This window comes from Nomascus leucogenys, chromosome 4 (assembly GCF_006542625.1).
Source record: "Nomascus leucogenys isolate Asia chromosome 4, Asia_NLE_v1, whole genome shotgun sequence".
In the NCBI taxonomy this organism is placed as follows: Eukaryota; Metazoa; Chordata; class Mammalia; order Primates; family Hylobatidae; genus Nomascus; species Nomascus leucogenys.
This window is the reverse complement of record NC_044384.1, coordinates 7236804-7261182: the sequence shown is the minus strand read 5'-3', so window position 1 is coordinate 7261182 and position 24379 is coordinate 7236804. Positions and strand designations below refer to the sequence as shown.

At 35.4% G+C, this 24379-nt stretch overlaps 1 protein-coding gene across 6 annotated transcripts in view; it reads right to left on the bottom strand.

Annotated features, from left to right (window-relative positions):
* Window positions 1–509: 509 nt before the first annotated feature.
* Window positions 510–24379, bottom strand: part of NETO1 (neuropilin and tolloid like 1) — a 126737-nt gene continuing 102867 nt past the window's right edge. The window contains exons 8-12 of one of the 6 annotated variants that reach the window (XR_004029610.1): window positions 14242–14355; window positions 8262–8820; window positions 7229–7303; window positions 6479–6525; window positions 627–6380 (exon numbers count right to left, since the gene is read on the bottom strand). Coding sequence is in view for 4 of the 6 variants with exons in the window: in XM_030810271.1 (XP_030666131.1) it covers window positions 7243–7303; window positions 8262–8820; window positions 14242–14355 (734 nt within the window). In the remaining 2 variants the exon portion in view is untranslated. Of the gene's footprint in view, window positions 6381–6478; window positions 6526–7228; window positions 7304–8261; window positions 8821–13992; window positions 14063–14241; window positions 14356–24379 lie in introns of those variants that run through there. The other 5 variants (XR_004029611.1, XM_030810271.1, XM_030810269.1 and 2 more) reach the window with 5 other exon arrangements.

The following is a 24379-nucleotide window of genomic DNA, read 5'->3' as shown; positions in this document are numbered from 1 at the left end:
AGAGAAAAAAGAAAGAAAGAAAGTAAAAGGAAAGAAAGGAAGAAAGAGAAAGAAAGAAGAAAGAAAAAGAAAGAAAAGAAAGAAAGAAAGAAAGAAAGAAAGAAGAAAGAAAAGTAAAGGTGAAACTCAGAGGATTCAAACAGATTTTTAAAGAGCAAATAAACAGTATGAAATAAAACTAAATTTGATTTTCACTGCAGTATACCACTTTTTTATATTGTAATGTTGCTTATAAAACTGCGTTTACCTATACAGCTGTCTGCTTCCTTGCTTATCTACCAGGATGCTATTATGTGAATTTATGCCAAACAATTATCTGTGACTAAAATACAAGATTTGCTTTCCAGTGTTGCTATTTCTGTGTATACTTCCTGATGAGTGCTTTGGGGGTTACTCAGGAGCTCTGGCACTCAATGTTGAATGACAGATGATGAACAACTGCACTTCAATATGATGATTCAACAGAATAGCACTGGAGGAAATATCATCCAGACAGAGAAAGAGTCATCGGATTAGAAAAGTCATATATTTTACTGTGGACAAGTTCAGAGGGAGGTTACTTTACATTGCTCTTTATAGATGATACTTTTGTTCCATGTCTATCATAAAATGAAGTTTACACATGATTTAGGAAAAATGATTTATTTTTATAATGCCTTATAGGATATAAAAAATATCTTCCAATGAATGGTCATTTGAGCCTCACACGCTGTAAGGTGGAGAGAAGATGTTATAATACATACTTTTACAGATGAGGAAACACAAAACTACGGGGTTAATATGAATAAGTATCAACTTCTTTCAGCAGTACATACTATGTTGAATATTAACGTGGTTATATTACACATTGGTGAAGAGTGTTGGTTGATCTTGTGGTTGGTGAGGTTGGCTTCAAAGCTTGATTCATCATTGTTTATTGTGTAATCTTAAAAAAGTTACTAAAACTCTCTTCAGTTTCCTCATCTGTACAATAAATAACAACAAATATTATTAATTAGTCACAGAATTGCTAAGATGACCAAGGAAAAAAATTACATGTAGAACACTCAAAATAGTGTTTAGCATGTGACACTCAGTATGTTCGCTAGTCAACCATCACCTTGAAACAATAAAGTATAGTAGAAGTAAAAAAGCCAGACAAATATTCCTGGATATCTAACAATCTGCCAGTTACTCTTTCTCATGTCTTGTTTCTACACTGTTTTGATTCTACTGTATTTCACTCCCATTCAATTTAGCAAACATACCCTGTCAGAGGCTTCTACTGAAAGTAGAAATCTTAAGTTCCACTCTACTGAGGTCTTAAAATATTCTCCCTTGAATAAAATGTAAATTCCTTTGGATAGTATTCCATGCACTCAGAAATCACGATGTAAACTCAAACCTACTCTGTCAAATATACTTAGTATTACTCCTCCTGTCTATGCTCCAACCAGCTCAATTAAATGATCTTCCGAGGCTACATCTGCTTTAATTACTTTAGGTGGCAATTTCTCCCTGCACTACTATTTGACCATTGTCTCCATCCTTCAAGACCTGCTTAGAAGGTCAGCTATTCACAAAGCCTCTCTTGATCTTCTTAAGAAGATACATATATTCTCAGGTTTCTGCTACAAACTTCATTATAAAACATCATGTCTACTGAATTAACATTTGAATTTATTTTTATCTTCCATGGAAGATGATGGAGGAGGTAACCAGGGTTATGCAATCAGCTTTGCATGATGGCCAACACAGCACATAATGTTGGGCTTAATTTTCCTTATACAGCTCCTGTAATCAGTCTGCCTTCTACAAGGCTCTGTAATTGTGTTCCTTCCTAGACTGCCTTCTTCATTTTACCCTCAAAGTACTTAGGAAGAAGCTTGGTAGACAGACTATGCAAGCTCAAAACAGCCTAGCTATATTGACATCACACTTAATGGAAAAGTGAATAAAGAGTACAAATTTGATAATGTGATATAAAAAGAATGTTTTATTTTAAATAATTTATACATTGTTTTCTGGTCATTTTTAAGTTTTGTGTCAGTATCTGTGACTATTAAGAGAGGGCACAAAAACAATTTTTCAAAGAGCAAACCACTATAAAATAGCATGCCTCAGAGGTTGGAAAGATGGCAGAAGTTGGAGACAAAAAAGAACATGTTGGCTGCACAGTACTTATAGATATAAAGGAGCAGTTTAACTACATGATCATACTGTTTCAGGAATAAGGAGATTCTGGAAACCAACCCAAGTAAATACACAAGTCCAAAGCAGGTTGAGTTTATTTTTCCTACCTCTGAGGAACTAGAGGCATTTTAAGAGAGCATTTACCTCTTTAATAATACACAAGAAAGTACAGAATCAGAGGCTACAAGAAAATGATGAGTTGTTATGAGTCTGACATCAGTCACCTATAATTGTTATTTTTATTACCCTGTTTGATTTATTTTGATGATATAATTCAGTTAAATTTGTAGTACAATTCAAACAAGTTTATTAATAAAATGAATCATGATAATTGTAAATTAACAAAGGGCCTCAGATTTATTTAGGAGGATTATTTATAAAAACATTTCTGGCTATTTTAACAATATATTTTCATTTTTCTACTTTATTACACCTTTAAGATGGGCTTCAGAAATATTAATTAAGTGCATAGAGATTGATAATTAACTCAAGAGCTGTTTATTTTGTTGTTGAATCCATTTTTCAATTTCTTGGCTGGGTCCTTTATGCTAGACTGCAATATGTAGAAATGAATCCATGGAGGAAAAAGTGCACAGAGAAAAATGGCACAGAAGCTAACTCGCCTCAGTGCAATTAGACAAAACCCTAACTCACTTTTCAAAGCATATTTATTTAGAATTCAAAGAATTTAAAAAATGTTGTTTATTTAACTTCCCTTCAGAGAGGGAATCTGACACGACTCATTTTCATCACAGAGATACACAAACTTCATAAGATGCTCTTATTTATTTCACTGACAAAACATCAGTAAATTAATTGCCATCACTTTAATCAAGGTAATAGGAACCAGGGTCATATCTTGTAATTTATTATGATATTCTGAGGTTGAGGAAAACCCATTCATGGAATTTTTTTAAAAAGCTATAAAATTTGAGGAAGACCCAAATTAAATTCCTAAGGGAAAAATACAGAAAAAAATGATACAGAAGCTTAAGTGAATATTAAAGTAATGCCAACGGTCTAAGTTACTTAACACTGAGGATCATAACTTATGGAGTCATCAGACTCACAGATATACTTCTAGAGCAAAAGTCAATGTGAAACAGAAAAACCAGCATCACCACAGTGTGATTTGTTCTCCATTAAAAGCCCAAAGACATTGACCTCCAATTATGTGGATAGCCACATTTTAGTTACAAAATCGAATTCAAGTTCATTATGGCAAATCAAACACCATCTATGTCTACTTTGCAAGATAATGCTTAAAATTGGTATGTATATAAAAACATACAAAATAAATCAGATTTCCAAATTTGAACCTTGAAATTAGGCAACTACAATACATCTGGACAGAAGTACGAAGCTTATTAAATATGGGGCTTCATTGGCACTGCATGTGACGATATGCTACCATGATTTTGAAAAGTGAATGAAACCTTGAAAAAATAAAATGAAAAAGAACAGCTTTATCAAATTAACGGAGCAGGCTAACTTAATACATTATTTGAAATCATCTTGTTAAATCAATAAAGCACTTGAGTTGGTAATATTTGAATTCACTTTATCAAAAAATATAATCATTTATTAAAATAACATGACTTAAAAGTCTTGAAACATCTCATTCCTTATCTATGTGTGTCACCACCTTTAGAATGTGGGCCAAAGGTTGCATTCAGGTGATTAGGTCTGATATAGCTACTAAATAGTTTTTGATATATTGACAAATCTCAATACTGGCTGATAAATAAGCACCACCAGAACCCTCCAGAGAACGTCTCCCAGCTCTGCTAGAGCCCTGCACTCCCAAGTTTCAGCATCTAGAGTGAATGCCAGGAGAAAAGGCTGCCTGCAGAAACTGCCCAGCAACGTCATGATCTTCTTTTATGATTAGTCTGTGTCTGTACATTGTTGAGAAATTTTAGAGTTATCGCTGAGGAGGCCTGTTCTTCATTTAAAATACAGTTGTTTTCCCATGAAGCTGCTGTGTGTTAAATGTATGTGAGCTATTCATTCTTATTATTACACTTCATTTAGTGATTTTTTTTTTAAAGTCCCATTAGTAGACTTCCGGTGAAAATATCTTTTAAGCAGGGAATCAGCATTCTGTATATTTAGGAGAAACTGGGGGGGACGGACATCCCGGACGGTTATAGAACAAATTAATAGTAAAGTGTTCAGCTAACTGATTTCACCATTTTTGTTGCTGTTACAAATAAAAAAATCTTGACAGTTATATCATACTTTTGAGATTATAATTCAAAGAGAAAGCAGTCCTCTGAAGATTTCTAAATGGAGAAAGCAATATAAGATACGATTAATCCTTTAAAAAATATTTGGTGTATTAATTTTGAATTAAAGGGCAAAAAAAGAACCATGGTAATAAATAAACCAGTCAAGCCAAATAAAAAAGGGTACATTTTATCATAAGCAATGTGTATAAAACTATGTAGCATAACAATGAAAAATAATCTGTGTCATGTTCAAAACCTTTTCTGATTCCCTAGTTTATCAGATTCATTGAAGTGACGCTGTAGCTTGACATTTTTTCAAGATAGAGTGTTTATAGCGGCTATGATAATTCTTTGACTTTTCTATTATAAAATTTTATTTTATTTTCTATTTACTTATTTTTTAACATATATGACATTGAATTCCTAGTAGGGAAGTATAACAGTAATTCATCTATTTAGTTTGCAAAGCCTGCTGGAATTGCACAGTCCAAATTTTAGTAGACCAGACCGCTTTGCTAGTGGAAGGACAGAGTTCTTTCAACCTGGAGAATTCACTAGTTTTGAAAATGTTGGGAAGCATATATACTGACAGTAATTCTTATTTTAAAAATGTATTTTGTAAGATTACACATTGAATATTTTAAAAAATAACTACTCACCAAATCAAACTTTACAGAGTGTGTATATAATTTAATAGCAATAAAATATATTTTAGGATTTTACTTTATGTTAAACACATCATAATCACTAAGCTTTCAGGTGTATTATGTGTGCCTGAGAATACGAATAATTCATAATGGTGTAGTTTGGTTCATAAAAGGGCTTGTGATTTTAAAGCAGTTTTAAAAAGAGTTCCCTGTTCTTAAAGAAGAAAATATTCCCCTAAACTTTTAGAAGCCAAATATTTTGGGAAGTAAACCTCAATACTGAAGGACATCCTGTACCCTAAAAGGTGGAAAGAGTTGATATAAAATGTGTATTTATGTGAGTCAGTTTTTTAATCATTCTAATGGAAGAAAACATTTCTCTTAACTCAAATTAGGAAATTATTCTACATTTTATATATATTTATATAAAAAGTCATAAGTAGCAAGCATATGACATAAAGAAATGGAAGAGTAACAACAGTATTTGACAATGCATGCTTTTTACAACGTGTCTAACAAAAAGGATATTTTCCCAACTCCAATATCCAGTACTGACATGCAGGGTATTTTCTCAAACTGTCAGTTTGGTAATATTGCTGAGTGCTTAATCAAAAACATTTCTACTGTAGGGTATGAATGGTAAAATACCTGACTTCAAAAAAGATTTCTGAAACTCAGTACTTTCTTTGATATAAAACAAAAAGGAAATCAGGGGTATATAGGAAAGACCAAAAAATGAAATTTTTTATTGCAATCTAGTAATTTTACTCGTTACTTTTTCCTGTATTTAATCAGAATATAATAATAGGTGTGTATAGTCCATAACCTCTAGCTGGTGATTCCATGGTCCACACTGTCACTTTTCACTGTAGCATGTTCAAAATCATTCAGGAACGCACTATTCTCAAGCTGTCTATATAATGAAAACAATGTACATGTAACACAAGGTTCATCCAAATTCGTGTTTTTTTCACATATCACACAATGTACAATTATATAACAAAGACATAAAACAACATAGAAACAAAAGTGAAACTGACAATAAAAATAAAGTTGGGATAGTCTTAATCGGGAACTAATTTCTTCTTCAAGTTTCCAGTTAATCTCAAAATGTATTTAAAAACTAAGGAGCACTTGGTGGCCAGCAACCAAATTACGAAATGAACATATCATTGTGCAGCGGGGATGTCTTGCCGAAGGAATAACAAATGTCTGTAATTCTTAAGTTTGGATAAAGGCAGTGGAATGAATTTAGAAATATGTCCACTTTTCACAATTCACTATAGAATTTTCTTTTCACAGTCCCCATGTTTGTATAAATAGTTCTTCTCTGAAAATAAAAAACAGTTAAAACATTTTCTCCCAATGAAAAATGCATACAAATACACCAATTTATTAAGGTAATATAGAGCAGGGAAATGCATTCACCTAGTTCAAGAATAGTTGATGGGCTTGAGGAGTTTAGAAGAGATTAGCTGTCAAGCAAATTCAATTGGAGACAAATTAGGCTAATATAGATATAGACAATCAAGAGCAAAAAGTAAAGCCATTGTGATATCTGATGACAAAATCGATGTACACGTAGACGACCAGGATTAATGAAACCTTTTGCATTCAAATTTTATAGTATAAAATTTGACATAACATGCTGCGTTTAATTTTGATGAGATGAGCTACATATTCATGCAAAAATAAGAGTTTATAAATTGTGTCAGTACCAAAAATATTTAGTGTACGAATTTTGAGTAGAATGTTGCAAAATTACATAAAGAAAGTAGTTACCAGTTTTAAATATTAACTTCAGCTATACTGAGACTGAATATTCTATTTTCTTAGTTTGAAAACCTTGGGCTTTTTCTAGTATTTCCTTGGAGATAGTTCATTAAAACTTTACCTTAAAACACATAAAATTTAGATTATTAATTTGATGTCCTTCTAAATTACATTTTAGTACAATTCTTGATGGTAAGAATACTAAGATTTGTTTTAAAGGTATGTATCCTGAGAATCATCTCTCCTATAAACACTGAACCCATCGTATTTCTAATCATGAAATGTCATGAAACACATATCTCAAGAAATAATGGATAAATAGCACATTCCCTAAAAAACTACAAGACAGTTGCAACAAAACAGAATACGACAAAGTAGGAAAAGGAACCAAGGGCATCTGCTTACCTTGAATTTTCTTTTTAGACCCTAGTTGTGTTGTATTCAGATTCATGTTTGCTTAGAGACCCAATGAGGCAGAACCTGGAATGTTATGGCTATTTCATTCAACAAAATACTATTTGCACAAAAAAAAATGTATACAAATATTTACTCAAAAGCATTTTTAAAATTCAGAAAACTGTGGAAATAGACTTATGTCAGCATGCAAAACATATCAAATCAACTAAAGTATTTTAGGTTTTGAGAATGTATAATGAACGGAGAGAGTATATCACGATTTATAAAATAAACTACATGCTAGTAAACATGCAAAACGAAGTATGTCGACAAGATTTCAGAATTTAAAATAATTTTTCCTAAATTTAAATATTTTTTCTCAAAACTTTTACTCATTTTAAGGCTAATACTACAACACAGATAATATTGCACTTACAGTTAAAGGAAAATAAATCAAATGTTTCTACTATTTCTTACAACATGTAAGTGTAAATGATGAATATACTATACTATCCTATGCAATTCCTAATATAAATAATATGTAATGTGTGAAAGAAAAGTATTTTTGTGTTCCTACCAAAAATAAATACATTATATTGAAAAATACGTTATTTTGGGATTAAAATTGTTCATCAAGATGGGTGAGCCATCTTGGTAAGGCAATCGTTTTCAAGTATCATTTCATATCTCAAAATATATAAATACTGATGGGAGCAATGGTCACATGCAAGCAAGTTTGCATTATAAATCCGTATTATAAATTAAAAGCCATCATTTTATAAAATATGTGTATACGTTTAAAGTATCTTTGGTCTCTGTGTGCATGTGTGTTCACACACATACATATCATGCACATGTATGAGGTTTACGAAGAATATGGATAGCAGTGAAAAGGAAAAAGAAGAGGGAAACTATGGGAAACTAGGGTTTAAATCATTAATTAAAGGAAAACTGAAATATGAAGACAAAATAGAAGACAATACTCTGGAAGTATTTCAGTCCTCAGGTAATAGTTGTCATCAAAAAATCTATTGATACTGACCGCTGGACGGCTTTATCGTGTCTGGCCAGCCTGTGACTGGTGGTCGGCACCTCTTCAATTTCATCTATGTCACAGGCATCTGCAGCATCTTGCGAGTAGTTGTGTTTCATGACAAGGATATTTCTTCTGTTCATGGGTGGGATGAGGGGTTTTCCTGGCTGTGTGGGCAGCTCTGTCAAGATAGAAGCATCTCTTGTGCTGAGGTTACTGCGGCTGCCTTTAGTGCTGGACAGCTGTGATCCACAGTGATGGTCATGAACGCATTTGGAAGATGACCTCCGCAGTTTATGGTAATTTTCAAAGTCATCTGCCACATCTGCAAAGTCAGCTGTAGCTCCTGTCCCTCTGAGAGTGCATAACTCATAATGAGGAGGTTCAAATACCTCCTGGAAAACTGTCTGGTCAAAGTCTGATTTCCTTTGGACATACTTTTTACGAGGCTGTTTGATCTGTACGATGACAGAGATGATAATGAGGATGATCACGATGCAGGAAGTCACGCCAATGACAGTCCCACTGGTGTTGGTCAGCTGGTCCAGCAGGCTGGTTTTCCTCTTCTCTACAGGTTGGAGGGAGTAAAAACAACAAACGGACAAAACAAGAAACAACGCAGCAAACATTAATATTATAGTCAAAATGTATATTAAAAACTTAAAGCAGGCTGAGCACAGAATTTTTACAGGCTTATAATAGCTTAAGAAAATATTTAAAAATAAATACAAGGTCTTGTTTTCACACCAAAAAAATCCACTGAGCAGCCTTAAAAATAACCCTCCCTCCCCACAGCCCAGCATCTCAGCTTAAAACACACACACACACACACACACACACACACAAACACACATACACATACACTATCCTCTATCTAATCTATCATAGCTTAAGAAAATATTTAAAAATAAATACAGTCTCTTTTTTCACAAAAAAATGCACTGACCAGCCTTAAAAATAGTCCCCCTCCCCATTGTCCAGCATCTCATCTTAAAATACACACACACACACACACACACACACACACACACACACACACACACACACATACACACTCTATCTGTAAAGTAACCACAATATTTTGATACCAAAGGATAATTCAATTCAATCTGAAGACACACACTTCTGGAATGATGGCATGGACTCTTTCCCAAATGAAATAATCACAACTGGTAGAAAATTATTTTAAAAACTCAACCAATTAAAGCCTGGTTTAATGAAACTCAGGAAATTGTCCTAATGGTGTACATCAAGTGGAGATATATTTATATAAACCAATCTACTAAATGTCCTTAGGAACAGTGAGAGTCTGTGGCATTTGAGCCATGACTTGCTTCCTCCACTCTTGATTCACCATGATGGGAGCCCTACTCAGGAAGGTGTGGACAAGAATGCAGGGCACCCTTTCCCTGCAGCTCCCAGTTAAGTGAGTTATGGAATCTCTTTAGAAGGGGAAAGCCACCAGCATTTCTCAATGCCCAACCAGGTCCATGTTGGTCAGGCTTCTTTTCTGGCCTGAGTGGCTGAGATGTCTGAGGCTCCAGAGGTTCCTCCTCTCAGCCTCCACTTGGAGGGCAGGAGCACAACACCAGGTGTCTCCAGTGGAGAATGCCAGGCCTGGATCATGCTTACCCAAGTTTGCTGATGCAGGAGAGCTGCCTGGAGTGGCAAGTTGACAACACCACATGTTAGCAGCCTCACCCAAGTGCTCTGTGCATAAACAGACCTGCACCACTGTTCCTGCCCCCACCCAGAAGAAGTTGTGCCCAGAAAGAGAGTCAGGCTGCAAGTACAGAAAGCATTATAGCTTCCCCTAAATAAAGTTTATTTGAAATGGTGTGTGGAGAAACTCAAGCCTAATGATAATTTCAAAAACTATGGAGATTTTGTGGTATGCACAGGCTTCTAGACATTCAAAGTTCGTCTTATTGCTCTAAAGACACTAACTGCCTCTTAGTGTTTTAAGAGGGCCTAGCTGGTACTTGGATGGGAAACCACCTGGGAATACCGAGTGCTGTATGCACTTAAGAGGCAGTATGCAATTAAGTATGCAATTAAGAGACGGTTAGTGTCTTAAGAGCAATAAGAAGAACCTTAGAATATCTAGAAGTTTAACAGAACAAGCTAGGAGAGTAACAGCTAACGAGAGTCCTCCTGGGTTATAACAACTCACAAAGGCCAGGCTCAAGGACTACCCTTGCAATTAATTAAAATTAATTGACCAGACTGTAGAAAAATTTATGATCTTGGGCATTGTTGAAAGCAGTAGAGCAATCAGTCGGCAATCGGTGGAGACTAACAACTGGCTGCAATACCAACAGAGGTGATAGCTAAATAGAGAGAACAGGAAATGAGAGAGGCACAGAGAGCCCTGCTAAAACCGTGTTGCCCAAGGCGATGGTGAGAAGTCCAAGGCAGTGGCCTCTGTGGTGCAACATCAGAGGCTTCACTAAAATGGTCCAGCCAAGTCTACATTTAGAAACAAACAAGAAAACTACAAGTCCTGGGAGAAAAGAGTTAGTATTCAGAGATGCTACTAATCTAACATGTGATTTTCAACAAAACATTGTAAGGCATGTAAAGAAACAGTAAAGCGAAGTGTATACATAGGAAAAAAAAAAGTAGGCAATGAAAAGATCCTTTGGGGAGCCAGATATCGGAGTTGGCAGACAAAGATTTCAGAGCAGCTATAATCAGTATGTCTAAGGAACTAAAGCAAACTATGATTGAAGAAGCTAAAGAAAATGAGGACAATGCTCATCAAATAGAGAATATTAATAAAGAAATATAAATCATACAAAAATGAAAAGTCTGGAATTGAGCAGTGCAATTACTAACATGATAATCTCCTGGAGCATCAACAGTACATTTCAGCTGGAAGAAGAAAGTATCAACTAACTTTATAGAGGCATGAGAATAGTGCAATATGAAAATGAGTTTCAAAACAAGAAGGCAGAACAATAACAGAGTCTCAGAAAAAAAAATGTGGCAAATCCACAAGCACACTAACATGCTGTAATGGGAGTATAAGAAACAAAGGAGAGATGGAAAGTAACAGGAAAAACAACAACAACAACAAAAAACTAGAGGAGCTAAAACTTCCCAAACTTAATTAGAAAGCTCACATCCAAGTTCAACAAACTCCAAGTAGGAGAAATGCAAAGAGATCCACGCAAAGACGTATGGCATTGAAAACATTAAAAAAAATAAATAAAACACCTCGAAAGCAACAGAGGAAAAAAAAAAACTCATCATAGAAAGGAGCCTCAATCAAATTAACAGCTGAGTTATCATCAGTGGAGGCCAGAAGGCAACATGAGGACACATGCAGTGCTACAAGCAAAAGCAACACAAAATAAAACCAAACAACAACAGCAACAACAAAACCCCAGCAGATACCTGTCAACCAAAAACCCATTATCCAGCAAACCTGCCTTCACAAATGAAAGATATTGTGAGACAGGCAAAAATGAAGATAATTCAATGATAAAAGAGCTTCCTTAAAATAAATATTGAAGAGAGTTCATGTTGAAAACAAGTGAGTTCAGACAGTAATTCAAATCCACATGAAAAAATTGAACAGATAATAAACAGGGAAGCAAGTAAGGTCTGTAACGGTGATTACTAAAATAATTACAAAGGACAGTAGAGTGGTATCTTTCTTCTGCAGTCTTCACTTGACTTTTTTTAAAAAAGCAATGTTCTATGTATATAATCGTAATGTTGGACTGTAACTTACATAACTGCAATATATTTGGTGACAATATACATAAACAAGGTGGGAGCTAAAATGTTATTGGGTAAGTAAATGACACCAGGGTAATGCAAGTCTAGAAAAACAAATGAAGAGAACCAGAAATAGTAAATCAGAAGGATTATATAAAAAGTTACACTAATATACTTGCTGTCCTTTCTTCTCCCAACCACTTTAAAAGACATACAGTTATATAAAGTAATAAGTATTGCAATGTATTATTGGGCTTGTGACGTTGAAAAATGTAATATGTACAAATATAATTGGAAAAGGGAAAAGAGAATAGAGCTATATAGGAAGAATGTTTCTATGTCTCACTATAATTAAGTTAGTATAAATCTAAAATACATTCTGAGAAGCTAAGCTGTATGTTTTAAGTCCTAAAGCAACTAAGAAAGTAAAAAAATGCATTAAAAACTCTAATTAAAATGTTGCACTAGAATATACTAACTTAATGCAGAAGAAAGCAATAAAGAAGGAAAAGAGAAAAAATGCATGAGACATTTAGAAACAAAAAGTATAATGGAATATGTAAGTCCAACTATATCAATGACAGTACTAAATGTGAATGGATTAAAGAACTCAAGGAAAAGGAAAAGATTTTCAGCCTGGATAAAAAATAAGATACAAATGTAGACTGTCTACAAAAGAAACACTTTATATTCAAACATGCAGATAGACTGAAAATAAAAACGTGGAAAAGAAGAATGGAAACCGAACCATAAGAAAGACGTAGTGGTTATACTAATGTCAGAAAAAGTATCACTCAAGACAAAACACTGCCCTAAACTCTAGAAGACTGTTTTGTAGTGATAAAAGGGCCATGAGGAAGATATAACAATTACACACATATATGAATTTAGCAACCAAGCTTAAAATTACATGAAAGAAAAATTTTACAGAAGTGAAGAGAGGAGACAATTCAACCATGATAGCTGAAAAATTTAACACCCACTTTCAATAATGGATAAAACATAGCAGAAAATCAAAGGCAAACAGAAGACTTGAACAATGCTATAAGCCTACCAGACATAACAGGCATCTATAGAACACTCCACTCAACAACACCAAATACATATTCTTTTCAAGGGCACATGGGACAAACTTTAGGCTACACTACATGCTTGCCATAGGCATAACCTCCATAAATTAGAAATGACTGCAATAATGAAATTTTTTTCTCCTATCACAAGAGAATGAATTAAAAGTTAAACGAATCATTTTTCTTTCTGAAAAAAATAAATATTGACTTTCATAATGCACATCCATTCACATTTGTTGCATGTCAAATATTTCTTACACACATGGGACCACATTTATTTAGGGCAAAGCCAAGCCAGTGGTGACTACAAATTATTAACAGGTCTGCAATAAGATCACTTAGAAAGCAAATTTCTAATCCATTCAAATGTAATGGATTACGAAAGTAATCAACAACAAAATAGTTGCTAGTGTAACTGCCTTTCCTACTGACTGTATGAAACAATGAATACTGTGGTATTACTTCTTTACTTCTATGCACAGAAGGCACTTAGTAGATAATATTGGACTTCAAGCATGAAAGAGTTATTTGCCTATCTTCTTTTGTCAATTGTTTAATATTGGATCTCAGTAAAATACTTCATATGGCAGTTTCATCTTAACTACAACATGCAACATCCATAATCCAGCCAAAGATCCCTGTGTACATAAACAAGCCTTTGTGTTTAGACAAGGGAAGGAGGCAAGGGCTTCGGGAGCTATGTTCATGGGAAAGGAAGAAAAGCATTTTCGCAGCAAAACTGAAGTGGAGTGAAGTAGCTGGAAGTAATTGAAAGTACAAATGCTAGTTCAATATATTTTATCTCTAGAGTATGTACACAAAGTCCAATCAAAACAAACTGGAATGAATGAGAGGTGTAACCACAAGCAGACGGTATCACACATGATAGCAAAGTAGTGTGCTCCCCTGAAAGCTCCTATTTTCATAGCTCTGCAGCCTCTAATAAGGTGATGTCTTTAATGAGAATTCAAGTGCTAAGGATAGTCCACTGTGCACTGATGAATAACGGAACATCTGGACACGGTATGAGTAAAGGCTAAGAAAAATGCTTAAAAATCGATTACAAGACATACTCAGTCCTCATAAAAGGCACTACACACTCTTATTTTAAAGACTGTCTGATTGATACGTATCAACTTCTACCCCACTCCACAGGGAGGAAACATTTTCAAATTTCAGGGACTAATCATTACCTTTACAGTGATTTTCATCCCAAGGATACACACAGTTCTGGAGTCCATTGCAGACCAAAGTATTATTAATACACATGTTACTATGGCAGAAGAACGTGTTGCCTTCACAAGGAGCTAAAAACAAGAATAACAAGACACAGGAAGAAAGTTATAACTGATGTTCAGTAGTAAATCGCTCACATTACGAATCTAAAAATAAAATGATTAGAATAATTTGCCACAAACTGAGATAAATGATCTTCCATGCGATTTTCAGAAATGGTGCCATAGTGGTAATTATTTCTTGTATAACAGTGCTGGCATTCCTCTAGAGAGGCTCAGCTTATAAAAATGCCATAGGGTATTTTCCATCATTAAAATGAAGTACATTATCCACATTTTTTTAAGTAGGCATATTTATTTAGCAAACCTGAAGCATCTACCATGTGCATAAATTATACTTTATACAGAAATTAAGAATGTATAAATTTAGTTTCACTGTGCAAAAACACCTAATAGAAATTTTAAAATAATTAAAAAATATATACTTACCGAATACTAGTGAATAAAATATACTAAAGCAAACCCTGTAACATTACTTAAGAATTTGAAAAAACAGAATGGCACAGAAATTCAGAATCATGAAAAAATTAATCCTGAACAACATAAAAAACATATTACGCTTATTACATTTAATATATATGGTGATAAAATTAGCTTACTATGCATGTATTTCATACATTCTAGTGATATGATGTACAATGATCATTATCTCCAGATTACAATGCACATTGACGGGACTGAGAGGTAAAATATGAACCTCAAGAAGGTATAAAATATGGCTAAATAATGATGAGAAAACATGAGTTTAATATAGCAATGTAAAACGTTAGATATGATTTCAATATAAGGCAAAATACATTTCTTTCATTATTGGAGTGACAGAATATTTTAAGTGATCAGTCTTTATAGTAATATTGCATTGTAGATGGTTGCTTACAGAAAGTGCTCTTAAAGCTAACTTTTGTTTTTACCTTTGTATCCACTCCACGTATCAGATAAAATCCAATTTTACTGTTTCTTTTTTTCAATAAAGGCTCTACAATCCTTTTAAGGACAGGCATTCTAGCAAAATCTATTGCACACGAAACACATTAATTTCCAATGATTAACAAATGAAGATATATTAATGATCAGTACTATTTAGACACTGCAGTCATGTTATAATGAGTTTTTCACTTTCAAAACTGTATACTACATAAGTTTTAGCGTTAGCTTCTTTACTATATTTGCTACACTAATCACAACTGTCAAAACAATACTTTGCAATTTAATATACTTACGGCAACTTACTATATCTTAATACTCCCAGAGAAATCCTTAAAAAAATAGAACACTCAAATTCTGAAAACCAAAAGTAAGGCAAAGAAATAGCTAATTCAAGCAACATGATTCTTCCTGGTTCTTCATCCCATACCTCCTCCCCCAACCCAAAACAGTTCCCTCTCTGTTCATTTTGACTTTGTGTTCCTGGTTAAAGAGTAAAAAGCATATAATAGTAATTTTGGAAAATGAAAATTAGAGTAGAAAATATGTAGTAGTCATTTTGAAAAAAAAAAGTATCATGCTTAACACTTTATTTTGCTAATGATTTGTTAAGTACTGTTCTGTATAAACCTTTCATAATGTAAAATTTAACAATCCGGTATATTATTGTAAAGACCTGCTCTTTAGTAAGCAACTGAATTTGAATTTCTGTAGCTGACTATAATGGCTTTTGCAGAATTGATAAGGTCTGTTAATTAGATAGTGAATGTTGTCAAAATGTGTACACAGCGTATAAAGGAGATTTTGGCAAATTTTATATTAGAATGGTTGTAAAATGCTTTTGTAAAAATGCTTAAAATACTTACTACCTAACAAATTGTAGTATAGGTTTTGAAAGTATAACTACCCATCAAGTAAGAAATACCTTTAAAAATTATATATTTACTGACCTTCCATGAGATGGAAAAATTATTATAATTATTATTAAATAGGATGGGTCAGTTTAAAAATTTAAACATACAAATAAAAATAACATTGCATTTTGGTAATCGAGTGAAGTGCATTAGTATGTTGGCGAGAGCACTGGAATTTGAATTCCAAATAACCCAAATGGGATTGTGTCTGTTTCTGCTGCTTGGTAGTTGTGAAACTATCAATGTTCCAGGATCAGTTATTACATATTAGTGGTTTTACTGAGAATGCAATAAGTAATCCAGGAATGTCAATAAATCACATTTTAACATGATTTTTTGCATTAAATAATTATGCAAATATGCCAGTTAATTAGGAGTGAGCCTCCTTTTTGTTTGTGGTGTCTTTGTTTTCTTTTTCTTTGTGTGTGTGTGTGTGTGTGTGTGTGTGTGTGTGGAGGAGGGGGGTGGGGGGTTGTATTATCTTAGGCATTTCTCCATGTATTTTCTTCCTTACTTTTGCTAATAAAGAACTGCTGTGCAAATGAAAAATAAAAACAAGTAAGCAAATCCTGATATGGTTAAGAAGCAATGTAGGGGCTGGGCGTGGTGGCTTACGCCTGTAATCCCAGCACTTAGTGACGCTGAGGTGGGTGAATCACCTGAGACTGGCAAATCACCTGAGGTCAGGAGCTCGAGACCAACCTGGCCAACATGGTGAAGCCCCGTCTCTACTAAAAATACAAAAATTAGCTGAGCATGGTGGCACATGCCTGTAATTCCAGCTACTCGGGAGGCTGAGGCAGGAAAATCACCTGCACCCAGGAGGTGGAGGTTGCAGTGGGCCGAGATTGCGCCACTGTACTCCAGCCTGGGTCTGGGTGACAGAGCAAGACCCTATCTCAAGACAAAACAAACAAAAACAAACAAACAAAAAAGTAGCAATGTATACAACTGTACATACCTTGGGCAAAAATAAATTTTGTTTTATAGACACCCAAAGTATAATATTATATTGGGTTCCGAATTTCCTCGTTATTGTCTGAATATTTCTCTCAGAAATGCATATATGCAATGATGCATTAAAGACTCTCGTTTCTCTCCTGGTTAAGAACTACAATAGCATCAATCGACCAAATCAAGCCTACATTGTCATTGCTCTTTCAAAGACTTGCATGCACTCGGCGCACCAACGCGTGTAGCCCATTGCTCCTAGCACACTCCTGACATATCCAGCACCATGTCCACACACCACTCCCTCCTCCTACCTGCCGCAGATACCCCTTCTCCACTCTGCCATCCAAATCACATCAGAACCCTATAATCTATAAACCTGTCTTAAACAGTCTTAAAATATTATTCCAATCTATCAGAAAGCTTAGCTGTTTCTTAAGTCCTAGTTCACATGTAATTTTTAGAAGTTTTGAGAGTATATTTTTATCATCTTTTTTGTATATATTTGAGACTTGTGACCATGATTTTTTTAAAATTAATGTTCATGTTTAATCTCTCATGGCTTAAGCTTACTAGGGTGGTAGTAAATATTCAATAGATATTTTAACTGATTAATATTACTTAGCAAAAGGTTAACTCTGACTGCGTTGCATACCTTAGTATTCCAGACAGCAGAAGACTAACATGTGTTTACTGGTTGAGAACTAACCTTCAAGGCCACGGTCTTCCAATCAAGGCCACGGTCTCCAGTACAGCATGTAGTGACTATGGGCAGTATGTATTCTCAGAAACTAAACTCAGCTTCATGTCTTTGCTTCTTTTACTATTTCTAACAAAGCACATATTCCTCGACCAATTTACAGAAGAGTTACTCTACTTACGAGATTCAATATTCATCATTTAAGCTATCGTCTCTTATAAACCAGCTGCTTTATTTCCTAGCGATTTAAAGGAAACTCAAAATTTATTTATAATAAAGTGGCAGCCAAAGAAGTAACAATCCAAATGCCAAGTACCTCACACAGTTTCCAGGGTCACAAGAGGGGACACACAACTTTATACTTGTTTCTATCAGAATAGCAAATAGAGCTTCTTATTGATGTTTAAACACTAAGAACATAGATGGAACGATTTGCCATTGCTTTTTGTCACTGAACTATTTGAAAGTGTATTTAGACATGACACCCTCCAACTAACGTGATTTCACTTTATTCGTTTTATTGACATCACCATTTTATCATCCAGATCTAACGATCCAAAGAAGATGGAAACTGATTTGTTAATGAAGTAAAATAAATATTCTAGTCAGCCAAAATAATGTCCTATGTATAAGCATATCATTGCTCCTGATTTAAAGCACTCACAAAGAAAGTAGACACTACAACACTTCAAAATGAACCTTTCTTCACTGTTTCCGCCTCCCACATACACCAATACATATGCATTTGTGCAAAGCATTCATCGGTGGCTGTGCAATAGATTGTAGATTAAACACAGCTGAGAGAGTACTTCTCCAGACCCATCAGCCTGGGATTGAAGAGTCCTGCCAACAGGACAGAGAGCCCAGCTGTGATTTGGGCTGTCAGGAGTGATAATCCTTAAGGACAGATTGCTTCCTCATGAGCAAAAGCAGGTTTATAAGAGAGTGTGGTGTGCAGTGATTAAGTCCCTTGCAGCCTGGCCACCTGGTCTCTGACTCGCAGGGTTGCCTCTTTCACACTCTTCGCCCTTGAGCTGATTAACCTGTAAGTTGCTCAGTTACCACATCTGTAAAATGGGGATAAAGATAATACTTACCCCCAAGTGATTTAATAATGCACAGAATGCCGTATAGTGTCAGCAGCATGGATGCAAACATTACAAGACAGAATTGTAAACCGTTTTAGGAGAGTACTGTGCAGAGACTGTGGAATCAGTATGTCTAATTTTCCAACGTGAGTTATGTGATCTTGAGAAAATTCACTAACTTTTTCAGTTTCTGTTTCTACCTATATAATGGGGATAATTATAACTATTACATAAAATTTAAGAATTAAATGTGACAGACCTTTAAAAACCATAACAGATACTGTCATAGGGTGTATGATAAAAGAATGTTACCTGTTCTTGAACTACTACCACAGTTACCAAAAGCAAATGAAACGAAACAAAAAATTGATAATGTTAAGATATATGATATAAATGTGGCTTAACTGACATTAAATTTTCTGATTTGTAAAGTGAAGAAAATCATTCACAGATCCCTTGTTAAGACTACATGAGAAAGCATATTTGAAAGTCGCGTCGAGGACTTCTCTGAAGCTAAGACCTCCTAGTTTTCTTTGTACCTTGGAGAACATATGCCTTTGCTACAACCATGTCTAATATGAAATGTCATTATGTTTCAATTCTAGAAGAAAAGCAGAAAACAGAAATTATGCATATTAAATAAAATACAAATACATATTGGAATGAGTTTGTACTACTTCATAGGAGGAAGGTTTAGCTGTGTAAGATATTTAGTTTTGATACTCTTCTTTTAACAGTTTAATGAGACCATCAAGATAACAGGTATTTCCTAACACATAATTGTAAAGACAGACATTCAGACCCCATCTTGGAAAACAAGCCAGGCCATATGTAGAACAGAATAGCTCTCAACCTTGGGCTGCAATCTAAAAGAAATGTTTTTGCAGACATGTAAATGATCCTATAGAATCGAGGCTTGGATAACAGTGACAGTATCAACTTATAATTTTAGTAACAAAATTTTCATAGTAATTTAGTAGATACATCCTGATTTTGATGTTATCTATGGGTACCTTAACTCTGATTTAAAAATTCCAATGTAAATGATCTTCAGTTAACATTTATTCAAATACTTTATAATAAATTATTTGGAAACAAAATTTAGTACAATATTTTGCTGAGGAGAGGACCTTTAAGATGAAGAAATATGGTATGTTAGTTTTGATGATTTCAGACCTTGCACCCACTGAAAGATTCCAAGAAGTCGTGAGGCAAAATATGCCTGTTTAACTTTGTTTAATCCAAATATTTCTAATCTTACTGGTTTACCACTTAAAATTTTAAAAATTAAAACTTTGCTAAGTGTTTCATCAGTGTCCGGAAATCATTATAGTGATGGAATTCTTAATTCTTAAGAGAACATAGAATAGGGTGGGAGATTATTAACATGTAAAGTTGGGTAAAAAATTAGAATACGCTTTTTTTTTTTTTTGTAGGAGGATTTTCGCTCTTGTTGCCCAGGCAGGAGTGCAATGGCGCAATCTCCACTCACCGCGACCTCCGCCTCCTGGGTTCAAGTGATACTCCTGCCTCAGCCTCCAGAGTAGCTGGGATTACAGGCATGCGCCACCACGCCTGGCTAAACTGAGAATACACTTTTTAACTTATGAAAACTCACATAACGCACTTATGTAAATTATTTCAGAAATGCAAAAGCCAAAATGTTGGCAGTGATGATTTCTAGGATTTACTGAAATTATATTTACCTTTTTTGGAGAAATTTTCCATTTATACTTTTACGTGTAAGTATATGTATACATACATTAAAAACACACACAAAAGTTTTATAATTAAAGGATAACTCATAAGTTTGCATAAAAAATACCAAATGTTAATCAAAAATGTTAATTTTCTCTTTCAGATTTCTAAATCAGGAAAATAGTTTTTACATAACATCTTAACTTTGCTATATTGCTTCATTACTCTTGAATTGTTTTTAAACCCTCATCTATTCCCATTGTTACCACAAGGTGGCGAACTTACATCAGACCGGTGAAGGAGCGTTTTAATCCCTAGTGGGGATGATTAAAATAAACCATGAAAGCACCTGCAGTAACTCCTAAACCTATACGTTACTAATTCTTTAAATAAACAAACTGTTTAGCAGGGGACAACAAATCTCTTACATATTTGAGTCATGTAGGAGAAGATAAAGCCACAACACTCAAAATAAAGGTAGTTTTACATAATGTATTTAATAAAGAATCATAGAACACATTATTTTTTAATGTGAAAGGTCTAGTCACAGATATACCTCCGATTTTAGTGTTTATCTCATGTGGACAAACACTGTTTCAATTCTGTACCTTAAAGGTTTTTAATTTATAATAGCTACTTTAACGTAGAAGCCTCTAAGCTTATTCTAATTATTTACTTCGTTTTTTTTCTATGTGAAATCCAGAAATCCACTAAATACTATTCAAGAAATATTAAAACAAATTGAAATGAAAACAGGCAGATTTATTTGAAACACTGATATTTCAACTATCCATGTTTTATGGTTAATAAAACTATCATTGGTAATTTGTTCAATGTCAAATAAGTCATCATATTACATCATGAAAAATTGGAAAACGAAGTGATCCTTGATCATATTCTCCTAAAGACTCATTACATCACTGGAACACATGTTCCTGGGTCTGGCTCTCTTCACCTCCCCTCCCCAGTCCACTCAGCTTGTTCTCTTCAGACATTATTGCTTCTTGCTTTCCTCAAATTATTTTAACTTCTTTAATTTTGTGCTTTGTCTAAAGCTCACCCAGCTCTGTGCCGGCCGTGTAGGCACGGCCACAGGCTCTCTCACAGAGTCACACAAACTCATATACCACACACACACACACACACACACACACACACACACACACACAGACACCACTCACACACACATTCAAACACATACACACTCACACCACACAGCCACAGTCACACCTCTAGGTCTTCTACTTCTGCTCTTTATTAATTCTTCATCATTCCCTGATCTTTAATTTGAGTGGAAATGCTCACAGACGTGTGGAAAAGCAGCTGGGGGAGGAAACAGCTTGCAGTATGTATTAGTCTGTTGTCAGGCTGCTGTGAAGAAATACCCAAGACTAGGTAATTTATAAAGAAAAGAGGTTTAATTGACTCACAGTTCCACATGACTGGGGAAGCCTCAGGAAACTTACAAGGTCTTCACGTTGGAAGGCAAAACAGGCACTTCTCACATGGTGGCACGAGAGAGAGGTGACAATCAGCGAAGGGGAAAACCCCTTATAAAACCATCAGTTCTCATGAGAACTCACTATCATGAGAACAGCAGGAGAGGAAACTGTCTCCATGATTCAATTATCTCCACCTGGTCCGGCCCTTGACACGTGGGGATTATTCAAGGTGAGATTTGGGTGGGGACACAGAGCCAAACCATATCAGAGTGCATTTACATCTTGCTTTATTTCTTGGGTTCAACTTTTATCAGCCTTGAATATTTACTAAAACTTACTTTTTTTAATTAAAACTTCTGACCCTTGGGATGGTCTAGAATCTATTACTCTGTTTGATGAGGGATAGAAGCAAAGCTTAACACTTACATGAATATGTAAATATGACACATATCAACATTCTGTAGTTAGGTCATGAACTCACACTGAAGAGCAAAATCTAGCATACTTACTCTTATTTGTTACTAATGTTTATCAGTTCAGGTAACCAAGGTGATTTTCCCCCTGCCTTCTCAGGCCGCTATGCTAGTGTCTTACAGACCCCTGTAGCTGAGCCCCCTGAGGCTGTCACAGGTCCCTTATTTCCTCTCTCCTCTCTCGCGGCAATTTTCATCAGACACTGAGCTCCCACTAACGAGGGGGCTTATATCCCCAGCTCTGACTACTATGTGAGATCCAGACTTAGCCTGAACATTGAAATTCCTACTTAACATCTCCATTTGGAACTGTAATTACCATCCCAAACAGAATATGGCTGATGGGCTTAAGCAAAATGATTATCACCCTACTCCTCTTATCCGCATTTTCCCCTTTAATTCTCACCTCCTACACCTTCCTGGCATTAACAAAGGGCACAACCATCCCCTCAGGTGTTCAGGCTAAAGGCTCAAGACCATCCTTGGGTCCTTTCTTCCCCGGATACCGCTGAGCCAGTGGCCATCTCTTGGGTGGCTCTATCTCAATGCAAAGCTCTTGTTCAGGTCTCCACTGCTGTGAATGAGCCAGCCCACCATTCACTGACAGCAATCTTACGTGGAGTTCAGAGACACAGAAACCAGGGGGACCTTGGCCATTCGAAAGTGTAAATCAGGACACATTTCACTTTGTTAAAGACACCCCCAAACACTTTCCAGTAATGTTAGATTAATTTCCAAGCTCCTTGTACCCCTTAGTACACAGCAAGTGATTTATATTCTCACAGCCTCTGCTCACCCTAAACATTTATAGAATTCTTCCTAACCTCAGATGTCACCCACCACCACCACCAGGTCACCCTGCCCTCATCCTTCTCACCACATCACCCATGTTGGTTTTCCCACAATACATACTAGGGCTTGGGCTAATCCCTTTGAGTTAACTTACCTGTGCCTTGTTGCTTCCTCTTAAAAGTCTGACAACCAGATGTACCACTTTGTAGATGCTTCACAAATACTTGGTGACAGGCTATATATCACAATAAAAATTCTTTTTTTTTTTTAATTGGAGATGAAGTCTCACTCTGTTGCCCAGGCTGGAGTGAAGTGGCACGATCCCAGCTCACTGCAACCTCTGCTGCCCAGGTTCAAGCAATTCTCCTGTCTCAGCCTCCCGAGTAGCTGGGATTACAGGCTCCTGTCACTGTGCCTGGCTAATTTTTGTATTTTCAGTAGAGATGGGGTTTCATCATCTTGGCCAGGCTGGTCTTGAACTCCTGGCCTCATGATCCACCCACCTCGGCCTCCCAAAGTGCTAAGATTACAGGCGTGAGCCACAGCGCCTGGCCAGAATAAAAATTATTTAAGCAACACAATGAATATTAAATGCCATCTTCTCATTAATGTCTGACAATGATCTTAATTTTTAAATAACAGCAAAACTTTAAAAAAAAACTTGAATGAAAGTAAACAAAACATTAGAGATATCAATTATGAGTAATCAACTCAAGATGCAAATTTTTAAAAACTTCAAAAATGTCATTAAAAATATACAGCTTGGCTGGGTGCAGTGGCTAACATCTGTAATACCAATACTTCGGGTGGCCGAGGTGGGTGGGTCATTTGAGGTCAGGAGTTCAAGACCAGCTTGATCAACATGGTGAGAACTCATCTCTACTAAAAATACAAAAAGCAGCCTGGCATGGTGGTGCATGTCTGTAATCCCTGTACTCAGGAGGCTGAGGGGGGAGAATCGCTTGAACCCAGGAGGTGGACGTTGCAGTGAGTCGAGACTGTGCCACTGCCCTTCAGCCTGGGTGACAGAGTGAGACTCAGTCTCAGAAAAAAA